We start from the raw sequence: 13,413 nt of genomic DNA, 5'->3' as shown, positions 1-13,413 counted from the left end.
TATTTCATAAAAAATTTTTAGATGAGGGAAGTGTACCCATTTAAGCATTAAAAGTCTTAATTTTAATCCTTTTGGAAGAGTATTGTAAGAAGATTTTTAACACTCAAGCAAACTTAAATTGACTCTAATTATCTTAACTTACCTTTTGTTTTTTATGCATTTATTCATTAAATGAATATTTAGTGAGAGTCTGTTAAGAACCAGGCATTATTCTAGATGCTGGGGATACTGTATTGAACAACCAATCGTCCTGATCTCAAAAAACTTAGAGTATGGTGGGTGATAAATAATAAAAAGAACACATGAATATGTAACGTGTCTGGTGGAGATGAAATGTTATAAAGGAAAATATAACAGATTTAGGGAGGTGGGGGCAGCTTGTTGATTTAAGGTCATCATTTTAAAATTTATCTAGTTATAAGTCACATTATATCACATCACATCACATCAGGATTCCTGAGACTGAGCAGAGCAGTACTATGTCCACAAAGTAGTCCCAGAATATTGTTCTTTCATTGTTTGTATCTAATTTTATAAATTTTTATTTCATGTCTAATGCCTGTCTTTTCTTGTGCCTGCTGCTATCTGCAGGGTCCCCGGAAAAGAGATAAATAATATTTTAAATAGTTACATTTAGTATGGTAAATAGTTGAAATAATTAAGAACCTGAGGAAGAGAAGTGAATGAATTTTGTGACAAAGTTACTCACTTACTGAACAAATACTTATTGTATACCTGTTCTATTCCACTGTTATGGGCACTGGAGATACAACTGGGAAAAAATATACAAGATCTCTGTTCCTACAGAACTTACATTCTCATGGAGAGAGATAATAAATAAGTAAATAAATAAGATAATTTCAGATAGTGATAAAGGCCAGAAATAATAAAACAGAGGGGTGTGTGTGTGTGTGTGTGTGTTGCTACTTTAGATAGGATGGCCAGAGATGTGTTTAAGCAGAGACCTAAATGATGAAGAGGACACATCCTGTGGGGTCTTGTGAGAGAAGAGTTCCAGACAGAGAATATAATAAGTTTAAAAATTCTGAGGCAGGAACAAGGATAATATGTATTCAAAGATTCAAACATAGAAATTATGTCATTGAAGCATTGAAGTGGTTGGTAGAAAATGAAGCTGGTTTTATTATTGTTTCGATCCTAAGTCACATGCAGTGTAGATGATTAACAATTCGGAGAAATTTCTTTTCAAGAATATGTATGATGGTTGCATCCTTGTAAATTAGACACTTTCAGTGAAGCTAGAAGTTTCTGATTCTGGGTTATTAGTTTATGATATTATCCAAGGTGTTACTTTCTATATGTATTTATTTTAACTGTTGAACTTTCCTCTGCTTAATGTTAAAATTTGCCTTGTTAAATTCACAAGTTAACTTTCCATATTAAGTTGTGAACTTTCCAGCTTGCTTTGTAATAAATCCTTAGGGTCTCTTCTGCTCTGAATAACTTTCATTGATTAGACTTTTGAATTACTTGGAACTGGGACAAGAATCATCTTTTTATATGACATTTGGCCACAGTCAAAATGATTTATTTTCTTTATTCATGTTAAGAATAATGGAAGTTAAATTTTAGTCAACTTGTAGATTCATTTGACTTTTAAATTTGATTTTTAATATATTTTGTAAAAAATTCTAAATAACTAATACCGTAACAAGTTACATTTCAAATAGACAAGATAAATAAGTATTAATGACTTAAGCTGGTGATGCTGTATAAACAGTACAGGGATGAGTTGAGTGTCACTGTTAGTTTTTCACCTCATGAAAATTTCTGGCATATTAATTTCTGTGGTCTGGTGCAGATACTTATTACACCATCATTGGGTTCCCCTCTGATTCATCTGGGTTTCCAGGGATGTTCTAGATCCCTGAGGTAACATGACTATGGATCTGGATTAAAGTGAGATAGGAACTTACTTGAAATGCTTCTTTGGAGCCTGATTTAGGGTCAAGTTAACTAGATTTGTCTGAGGCATTTCTGATTTCCAAGACCTTGAGTTGAGTGTACCTGTTTAAATGACATTACCAGATTCTTTTTGAACTGCTTGGATGATTCTAGGGCTCCTTCAGTCTTCTTTGATTCAAAATCAGCTAATGATGTCACCAGCACTGGTTGGTTCTTTGGCCTCCTGAGCACTCCTATCCCTGCCATTTTCCCCTCCCCACTGGCTCTTAACCAGCTACATCAGGAATCTCACTTTGGCAAACAAGTATCACATATCAGGGTTTGTTTAAAAATGATTGTTTTCGTCAAGATAGAAAAGCTACTGAAGGAGAGATTGTGATAAGGCACTAGACCTGTCCCACAAGTGCATAAAATAGGTGACAATATTCATTTAGAGAAGTTAAGGGAGATTTGCAGAAACAGTTGAGCGTGTTTATTTCATGTGTGAAAATTAAGGATAATGAGTAATCCCTGGAGAAACTTTTCAGTTCCTTCCCGTGTAGGTTTTTTTACTTTTTGAAATTACAAATGCATGTCTTTAAAATGTAAGTATTGAATAATATCAAAGTGACATACAGTATCTTAATTTTTTTAATTTTTAAAAAATTTTATATAATTTTTAAAGGTTACTTTCTATTTACAGTTATTACAATATGTTTACTATATTCATTCCTTGTGTTGTAGCCTATCTTACACACAGTAGTTTGTACCTCCTATGCCCTCACCCCTATGTTTCCCCCTCCCCTGGTAAGCACTACTTTGTTCTCTTTATCTGTGAGTCTGCTTCTTTCTTGTTATATTCACTAGTTTGTTCTATTTTTTAGATTCCATTTGTAAGTGGTATTATACAGTATTTGTCTTTAACTTTCTGACTTATTTCACTTAGATTAATACCCTTCAAGTCCATACATGTTGCCGAAGATGGCACAATTTTGTTCTTTTTATGGCTGAGTAGTACTCCATTGTGTATATATACCACCTCTTCTTTATCCATTCATCTGCTGACAGACACTTAGGTTGCTTCCATCCCTTGGTAATTGTACAATGCTGCTATGAACACTGGGGTACATGTATCTTTCTTTAGTGTTTTTGTTTTTGTTTGGATATATACCCAGGGGTGGAATTGTTGGGCATATGGTAATTCTATTTTTTGTTTTTTTGAAAAACCTCTATACTGTTTTCCACAGTGGCTGCACCAATTTATATTCCCACCAATAGTGTACAAGGGTTTTCTTTTCTCCATATCCCAGCCAACATTTGTTATTTGTGTCCTTTTTTTGATGATAGCCATTCTAACAGGTATGAAGTGATATCTCATCGTGGTTTTAATTTGCATTTCCTTGATGATTAGCGATGTTGAGCATCTTGCCAAATGTCTTTTGGCCATCTGTGAGTTCTGTTTGTCATGGGTTTTGTCCAGCAGAAATCCCACTGCAGAAGAATGAAATTACTCACGACTTTATCAGGTGAAGAGAGTGAGAGGGAGCTGGAGACTGACTCCCTGAGCTCCTCCAAAGCTCTTGTATTTATTGAGAATAGTCAAACAAAGAATCAAAGTGAAATACGTCATAGGAATAAAGGGCATGGTATACGTGCAGGGATGCAGGTCAGCAGTTTCAGTTTGTGAAAAACAAACATTATAATCTTAATTTATACTTAGAGAGAAGGTTACAATATTGATAGTACAAATGTTTTTTTTTTAACATTTTTTATTGATTTATAATCATTTTACAATGTTGTGTCAAATTCCAGTGTTCAGCACAATTTTTCAGTTATTCATGGACATATACACACTCATTGTCACATTTTTTTCTCTGTGAGTTATCATAACATTTTGTGTATATTTCCCTTTGCTATACAGTGTAGTCTATTCTACAATTTTGAAATCCCAGTCTATCCCTTCCCACCCTCCACCCCCCTGGTAACCACAAGTCTGTATTCTCTGTCTGTGAGTCTATTTCTGTCCTATATTTACGCTTTGTTTTTGTTTGTTTGTTTGTTTTTGTTTTTGTTTTTTAGATTCCACATATGAGCGATCTCATATGGTATTTTTCTTTCTCTTTCTGGCTTACTTCACTTAGAATGACATTCTCCAGGAGCATCCATGTTGCTGCAAATGGCATTATGTTGTCGGTTTTTATGGCTGAGTAGTATTCCATTGTATAAATATACCACCTCTTCTTTATCCAGTCACCTGTTGATGGACATTTAGGCTGTTTCCATGTTTTGGCTATTGTAAATAGTGCTGCTATGAACATTGGGGTGCAGGTGTCATCCTGAAGTAGATTTCCTTCTGGATACAAACCCAGGAGTGGGATTCCTGGGTCATATGGTAAGTCTATTCCTAGTCTTTTGAGGAATCTCCACACTGTTTTCCATAGTGGCTGCACCAAACTGCATTCCCACCAGCAGTGTAGGAGGGTTCCCCTTTCTCCACAGCCTCTCCAGCATTTGTCATTTGTGGAATTTTGAATGACGGCCATTCTGACTGGTGTGAGGTGATACCTCATTGTAGTTTTGATTTGCATTTCTCTGATAATTAGTGATACTGAGCATTTTTTCATGTGCTTTTGATCATTTGTATGTCTTCTTTGGAGAATTGCTTGTTTAGGTCTTCTGCCCATTTTTGGATTGGGTTGTTTATTTTTTTCTTATTGAGTCGTATGAGCTGCTTATATATTCTGGAGATCAAGCCTTTGTCGGTTTCACTTGCAAAAATTTTCTCCCATTCCGTAGGTTTTCTTCTTGTTTTATTTCTGGTTTCCTTTGCTGTGCAGAAGCTTGTAAGTTTCATTAGGTCCCTACAAATGGTTTTTTTAAGCCTCAATCATGAACAAGGTTACAGTGTTCCAAATAATTGATAATGAAAACCCAGACTACCACAGAGTCTCTATACAATTATCAGAAATCATCTAAGCATGCAAAGCAGCCCAGCTGTTCCCAGCTAAGGACTAAGTCACAGTTTTCTGTGAGCAAAAGCAGCCTACACTATCCACCTATGCCTGATAAGCGAAGCATGTCCTGCCGGTTAGGGCAAGGGACGAGTTATGGTTTTCCATAAGCACAAGCAGCCCTAAATCTATGACCTTGAACTAAGCAAAGCAAGCAAAGCATGTCTGCTTTTTACGGCAAGGAGACAGTTTGTAGCAGTTTCCTGCTAGCAAAGCAGCTTCAAGGCAACTAAGCTAAATTCCATAGATAAGGTGGTGACTGGTATTCAGAGTTTAGTCTTTCATGCTTTTGGACATTTTGCTTTGAAGTAGCAGTATAGTGACAAATATAGAAAGCATTGGTTTTGATTATACATTTCTTACATGTTTACATGAAGGCGAGAATACGTAAAGGTGAGAATATGATTTGGTAAAAGCAATTATTACAATATCAAAGTTTGTTAACCCAAGTTTGTGCTCCCACAGCCATCTGCATTTCCTCTTTGGAAGAAAATGTCTGTTCAGGTCTTCTGCTCATTTTTGAATCAGGTTGTCTAATTTTTTGGTGTTGAGTTGTAGGGACTGTTTATATATGTTGGATATTAACTCCTTCCCAGTCATCATTTGCAAGTAAATTCTTCCATTCAGTAGGTTGTCTTTTTGTTTTGTTGATGGTCTCCTTCTTTGTGCAAAAGCTTTTAAGTTTAATTGGGTTGCATTTGTTTATTTTTGCTTTTATTTCCTTTATTTTAGGAGACAGATCCAAAAAAGTATTGCAAGGATTTATGTCAAAAAGTGTTTTGCCTATGTTTTCCTCTAGGAGTTTTATGACATATGGTCTTACATTTAGGTCGTTAATCCATTTTGAGTTTATTTTTTTCTATGGTGCTAGAGAATGTTCTGATTTCATTCTTTTACATGTAGCTGTCCGGGTTTGCCAGCACCACTTATTGTTGAGACTATCTTTTCTCCATTATGTATTCTTGCCTTCAGGTCATAGGTTAATTGACCATAAGTGTGTGGGTTTATTTCTGGGCTTTCTATTCTGTTCCATTGATCTATATGTCTGTTTTTGTGCCAGTACCATACTGTTTTGATGACTGTAGCTTTGTTGTATAATCTGAAGTCAAGGAGTGTTATTCCTCCAGCTGTGTTCTTGTTTCTCAAGACTGTTTTGGCTATTCAGGGTCTTGTTTCCATACAAAGTTTGAAATTATTTGTTCTACTTCTGTGAAAAATGCCATTGGTATTTTGGTAGGGATTGCATTGAATCTGTAGATTGCCTTAGATAGTATGGTCATTTTAACAATACTGATTCTTCCAATCCAAGAACCGGGTATATATTTCCATCTGTTTGTCTTGTCTTCTATTTCTTTCACCAGTGTATTATAGTTTTCCAAGTACAGATCTTTTACCTCCTTAGGTAGGTTTATACCTATTTATTTTATTCTTTTTGATGAGATGATAAATGGGGTTGTTTCTATAATTCCTCTTATAGTTTGTTGTTAGTGTATAGAAGTGCAGTGGATTTCTGTATATTAATTTTGTATCCTACAACTTTATCAAATTCATTGATGAGCTCTAATAGTTTTCTTGTGGTGTCTTTAGGATTTTCTATATATAGTATCATGTCATCTGCAATCAGTGACAGTTTTACTTCTTTCCAATCTGTATTCCTTTTATTTGTTTTTCTTGTCTGATTGCTATGGTGGCTAGGACTCCCAAAACTATGTTGAATAAAATTGGCGAGAGTAGGAATCATTGTCTTATTCCTGATATTAGAGGAAATGCTTTCAGCTTTTCACCTTTGAATATGTTAGGGTTTGTCATATATGACCTTTATTATGTTGAAGTATGTTCCCTCTATGCCCAATTTCTGGAGAGTTTTAATTGTAAGTTGATGTTGGATTTTATCATAAGCTTTTTCTACATCTAATGAGATGATCATATGGTTTTTATTCTTCAGTTTGTTAATGTGGTATATTACATTTATTTATTTGTGGATATTGAAAAAATCCTTGCATCACTGGGAAAAAATTCTACTTTTTAATGTATTGTTGGATTCACTTTGCTAGTATTTTGTTGAGGACTTTTGCATCTATGTTCATCAGTGATAATTGGCTTGTAATTTTCTTTTTTGTGTGATATCATTGTCTGGTTTTGTTTTCAGGGTGATGGCTAGCTCAGGGAATGAGTTCAGAAGTGTTTCTTTGCAATTTTTTGGATAGTTTGAGAAGGACAAATGTTACCTCTTTTCTAGATGTTTGGTAGACTTCACCTGTGAAGCCACCTGATCCTGGACTTTTGTTTGTTGAAAATTTTAAAATTACTGACTCAATTTCATTACTGGTAATTTGTTCACATTTTCTGTTTCTTCCTAGTTCAGACTTGGGAGTTTCTGTCTTTCTAAGAATTTGTCCATTTCTTCTAGGTTGTCAGTTTTATTGGCATATAGTTGTTCATAGTAGTGTCTATAAGTCTTTGTATTTCTGTGATATTGGTTGCAATTTCTCCTTTTTCATTTCTATTTTTATTGATTTGGTCCCCCCCCCTTTTTTTTTTGATGAGTCTGACTAAATTTTTTTTATGTTTTCAAAGAACCAGTTTTTAGTTTCATTGATCTTTTCTATTTGTTTAGTCTCTTTTTCATTTATTTCTGCTGTGACCTTTATGATTTCTTTCCTTCTAGTGACTTTGGGATTTTTTTCATTCTTCTTTCTCTGGTTGCTTTACGTGTAAGGTTAGGTTGCTTACTTGAGGTTTTCTTGTTCCCTGAGGTAGCTTGTATTGCTATAAACTTCCCTCTCAGAACTGCCTTTGCTGCTTCCCTTAGGTTTTGGATCATCATGTTTTTATTTTCATTTATCTCTAGGTACTTTTTTGACCCATTGGTTGTTTAGTGGCATATTGTTTAGCCTCCATGTGTTTGTGTTTCTTGAAGTTTTTTTCTTGTTGATTTCTAGTCCCATAGCATTATGGTTGGAAAAGATGCTTGATATGATTTCAATTTTCTTAAACTTACACCTTGTTTTGTGGCCTAGCATGTGATCTGTCATGGAGAATGTTCCATGTGCTCTTGAAAAGAATGTGTATTCTGCTGCTTTGGGATGGAATGCTCTCTATATATCAGTGAAGTCCATTTGGCCTAATATGTTATTTAAGGCCTGTATTTCCTGATTGATTTTCTGTCTAGATGACCTGTTCATTGATGTAAGTGGAGTGTTAAAGTCCCCTAGTATTATTGCATTACTGTCAATTTCTCTTTTTATGTTAATATTTTTTGTTAATTTTTTCTGTTAATATTTGCCGTATATATTTAGGAGTTCCTATGTTGGATGCATATATATTTACAATTGTTATATCTTCCTCTTGGATTGACCCCTTGATCATTATGCAGTGTCCTTCATTGTCTCTTATAACAGTCTTTATTTTAAAGTCTGTTTTGTCTGGTATAAGTTTGGTGGCCATTCCAGCTTTCTTTTGATTTCCAGTAGCATGAAATACCTTTTCTATCTCCTCACTTTCAGTCTGTATGGTCTCCAGATCTGAAGTGAGTCTTTTGTAGGCATCATATATACAGTTCTTTTTTTTTTTTTTTGTTATCCATTCAGGTACACTGTGTCTTTTCGTTGGAGCATTTTGTTCATACATTATCCTAATTTTTTACTTACCACTATGTAATAATTTCTTATCAGTGTACCTTTTCATTAACACTGAAAATTGAATCTTGACTCTTCTTAAAATATGTTTCTCTTTTAAAAATAGTAAGCCAATACATTTATAAGGGAACAATATACTTTTATACTCTTTATATTTATTAGAATGTTTCAACTAAATTAATTATGCATCTGTGAGAATTATAATGACTTTTACTTACATTTACCTTTTGCTCTTACTTTGCTGTCAATAAAAGAGATGGGGAAAAATGATATGGCTTAGCATATACTTTAGATAGCTCAGGATGAATGAAACTTGTTCTATAGAATGTTCTAGTATTACTAAGCCTTTTCTAAAATTATTCCATTTTCTCCATTAATAGTGATTTAAAAAATATAGAATGTAAGAAACGTTTTTCTTTTCAGAATAATTAAATCATTTGTTACTTGGAAGTTGACTGTTAAAAGAATTAAGACAGAGAAGAGCAGGTAAGTCTTGTTATGAAATACACTTATTTTAAATAAGGCTTCTTGAAATTTTTCTATGTCATATTGAAGTAGATATAAATTAATTTTCACTTAGTGATTGGAAAGTCACATTCCATATTCATGATTAAATTTAACCCATTTTATTTTTTAAAGACTATTAATATTGTATATATATATTTTCCTTTATATATATTAATATATATAAATGTAATAACCACCTTTTATATTTCCCAGTATACCATTCTGTGGTGAAGAAATCATAGTGCTATGAAGAACCTCTGATGAGTTCTTTTGATCACTTAATCTAACTTTTTACCTTCAAGAAGGGAATCATTAAATTATCCAAGATAGATGACAGTTAATTCTGTTTTGTAGAATCTCCAGCAGACAAGTTTTGTTGTTGCTATTAAACTTTTTACTTTGAGATAATTATGATGAAAATATTTTAAGAAATGATACAGAGAGATCTCATGTACCCTTTACCCTGTTCCCCCAGTGGTCACAACTTGCAAACATCTAGTATGACAACCAGAACAGTGACATTGATAAAATTAAGATATTGAACATTTGTGCATCCCTCATATTGCCCTTTCATAGCTATATTCACTTCCCTCTCACTTCTACCCTCTTATTAACCTGTGGCGAGTACTAGTCTTTCTCCATTTGTATATTTGTCTTTTCAAGAATGTTATATAAATGCAACCACACAGTATATAACCTTTGGGACTGATACTTCATTTAGCATAACTCTCTGGAGATTCATCCAGGTTGTTGCATGTATTAATTTTTCCTTTTTGTTGCTGGTAGCAGTCCATGATATGGACATACCACAGTTTGTTTAACCATTCATCTCTTGAAGTACACCTGGATGTTTTCCCGTGTTTGCCTAATACAGATAAACCTTCTGTAAATATCCATATACAACTTTTTGTGTGAAAGTAAGTTTTCATTTCTTTGGGGTAAGTGCCAAGGAGTGCAATTGCTGGGTTGTATTATAATTACATGTTAAATTTTTTTAAGAAACTATCAAGGCATTCCAGGTTGTACCATTTTTCATTCCCACCAGCAATGTATATGTGATTCAGTTTCTCTGCATTGTTGCTACCATTTGAAGTTGTCACTGTTTTTTCTTTCGAACATTTTGGTAGGTGTGTAGTGATATCTAATTGTGGTTTTAATTTGCATTTCCCTAATGACTAATGATGGTGAATATCTTTTCATGTGCTTATTTGATGACTATGTATCTTCTTTGGTGAAATGTCTTTTCATGTCTTTTGTCCATCTTCTAATTGGATGGTTTGTCTTAATACTGTTGTGTTTTAAGAATTCTTTTTATATTCTGGATATGATTTCTTTGTCAGATACATGGTTTATAATATTTTCTTCCAGTCTTTGGCTTGTTGTTGCTGATTGTTTTTTTAATGTATAATTATCTGTTTAGCATCCACTGCATGCCAGGCATTAGGCTAGTAATTAACTTGCTTCTTGAAACTATAAACTATTTGGCCTCACTGCTTTACTGACCTTAGTGGACTTTAATGTAGACTTGGGCCTTTACTCAACTCCTTCCACTTGTTAAAGTGACAGTCGTTGCTGCAGGGGTGGCTGGAGCAAAAGGTGGAGCTGAGGGGTTGGAAGAAAGGGGGTTTGTTGCTGGTCATTAGTTTCTTGTAGATAGCATATAGTTAGGTCAAGTTTTAAAATCCATGTGCCAATCTCTGTCTTTTAATTAGTGTATTTAGACCATTTATATTTAATCTAATTATTTATATGTTAGGACTTACATTTGCCATTTTATTTTTTGGTTTCTGTTTACTCTCTGTTTTTTGTTTGTCTGATTTCTTCTTCCTGCCTTCCTGACAGTTATTTGGACATTTTTTAGAATTTCATTTGGATTTGTCTATAGTATTTTTGAGTGTATCTCTTTGTGTAGCTTTTTAGTGAATGCCATTATTTTAACATTATATATACACAGCTTATACAGTCTACTGGTGTCACCATTTTCTTAGTTTGAGTTAATTGTAGGAACTTTACCTTTATATCCCTTTACTGTCCCTCATTTATAATATAATTGATCATTTGAATTGCTATTCACCTTTAGATGTTTGTTTTCTCTTGATGCTTTCAAGAGTTTTTCTTTTGTCCTTATTTTTCAGAAGCTTGACTTTGAACGGATCTGGGTGTGGTTTTCTTTGTCTTTGTTCTGGTTTGGCTTCTTGAATCTCTATGTTAGTGTGTTTTTTGACAAACTTGGCAAATTTTCGTCCATTATTCAAGTATTTTTTTCAGCCCTGAAAAATAGACTGAAAAACCTCATCTTCTAGGACTGCAGGCACAAATGCTAGATTTTTTTTTTTTTTATAGTCCCACTGGTTTCTAAGAGTCTGTTCATTTTTCTCAGCACACTTTTCTCTGTTGTTCAGAGTAGATAATTTCTGTTTTTCTGTCTTCCAGTTCACTGATTCCTCTGTGCACTCCATTCTGTTATTGAGCCAATCTATTGACTTTTTTTTGAGTCATTATATTTTTTAATTCTAAAATTTCCATTTGTTTCTCCTTTATGGCTCCTATTTCTTGTTTGACATTCTGTTTCTTTGCTCATTACCACCCAGTGAAGATGAAAGTCCCAGCTCCCTACTCAGCTTTTCCTGAAAACCTTCCATGAGGGCCCTAGGAGTGTGTCATTGCAGCTTGTCAAGGATAGAACTTGGTTCTCCACTTGGCCTTTTTTTACTGTGGTATTTGACTGGAATGGAATGGCTATTGTTTAAAAGTTTTCTGTCTTGCTAGACTATCCCTTTCCCCTTTAGCTAGACAGCAGGCTTTTTGTCTGCACCTGTTGGCATTTCCAGATTGCTGGTTTCTTCAACTCCAAATTTGGGATATACGAGGCAAAAGGGAACCTGGGGAACTTAGCACCATGTCATTCCTAGTCAGTTTTCCTTCTCTTCTCTACCTTTCAGTGTCTCCTTCATGGTTGCTTTATGTAAAATGTCCAGAGTGTTTAGTTGTACTTAAGTCGATGAATACTGAAGGATATATCTGCTCCATTTTCCTAGAAGCCAGGACCTGAGTTTTAATATACTTCTGTGATATATTTTCTAATATCTAGCAATTCTTTGTTGCGTGTGAATAAAGTTTTGGAGAATGTAATTAGTTTTCTATTATAATAAAATGAAATTTGTGAATTTCTCATAACACCTGTACTTGATAAGTCATTAATTGATACATTGTTTTTCTCTTATCAGATCTTGCCATTACAACTCAACTTTTTTTCACATTTTCCATGCTTATAGTTATTTTTCTAATGCACCCCCCATATCTTTGTACCTATGTTAAAATGTACAAATAAAATTGAATGCATTTTTAAAGGAAAAAAAGAAAGCTTTAAACAATGCTAGGTAATGTGAGTTCATTACTACCTGAATTTTGATTATCATTCTTTTGTTAATAAATACCAAGATTGGGTTTGCTTGTTGTGACATCTCACTTTCTGGGATGTGCCGCTTGTTTTTAGTATGATCTCTCTTCCTCTGTATAGTAGATGCTTAGAGGAATATCAGACATCCAGGAGTAGTTCCATGTTATGTGAAGCCTATATAATTTGAGGAGCCCTTCTTTAAGATAAATAACAAGGCTTTGAAAGAGGTAGTGCAAATAAAGAGCCCATGAAGCTTAAGCTTCACTAGCTTCCTGGTATATAAAGCTTTTACCTGTAAAATGGGAATACAGGAAAAAGCTAATTGTATATTGTGAGATGACAACCTATAAAAATCAGCCACCTTTCAAGGAATCAATGAAGGGCAGAGGGCCCCTTCCTCTCTATACACTGTTGCACAGAGAAGTTTGCTTTTCTTGATGCAGTTTTCAAGGAGCTTTATCTCTTCTATTCTGCTCTTTTCTCCTCCAGTTCTGCCCTTCTACTCTTTCCAGTGTTGTAGGCAGTAATTTGTTTCATCTTTATGACCATGACCAGACTAACAGAAAGCAGCAGAGAAAAGAAAAAGCCCCAACTTCTCTATTTTGGGCTATAGGGGGTTGAAGAATATAAGAAACATTCTCCAAACAGCCCCTAATCTAGTTAATTTTTTTCCTGTAATTGGATAAAAAATAAATTGAGGAAATTTATTTCAATTTAATAAATAGGGGACTATAATTCCTTTTGGATATCACTGCCTACTGTTTCAAAAATTAATGGACTCAGTGGCATAACAGAATAACATCATCACTTGTTTCCCCTCCTATTTTGTTCCACCCCCAGTACCAAAACCTTGACTGCAGCATCATCAGCCAATCAAAACCCAGAATGTTTAGTAATCTTTATCAGTATCATTTAAAATGTGGTAGATGTAATACGTATTAACTATAGACAT

General features: G+C 34.1%; 1 protein-coding gene across 1 annotated transcript in view; it reads left to right on the top strand.

Annotated features, from left to right (window-relative positions):
- Window positions 1-13,413, top strand: part of DNAH14 (dynein axonemal heavy chain 14) — a 259,414-nt gene that overhangs the window by 23,864 nt on the left and 222,137 nt on the right. The window contains exon 7 of the mRNA XM_032466614.1: window positions 8,978-9,040. Coding sequence (XP_032322505.1) covers window positions 8,978-9,040 — 63 coding nt within the window. The remainder of the gene's footprint in view (window positions 1-8,977; window positions 9,041-13,413) is intronic.

This window comes from Camelus ferus, chromosome 23 (genome assembly GCF_009834535.1).
Source record: "Camelus ferus isolate YT-003-E chromosome 23, BCGSAC_Cfer_1.0, whole genome shotgun sequence".
NCBI classification, from domain to species: Eukaryota; Metazoa; Chordata; class Mammalia; order Artiodactyla; family Camelidae; genus Camelus; species Camelus ferus.
Note: the sequence above shows the minus strand (reverse complement) of the source record. Positions and strands in the feature narration are given on the sequence as shown.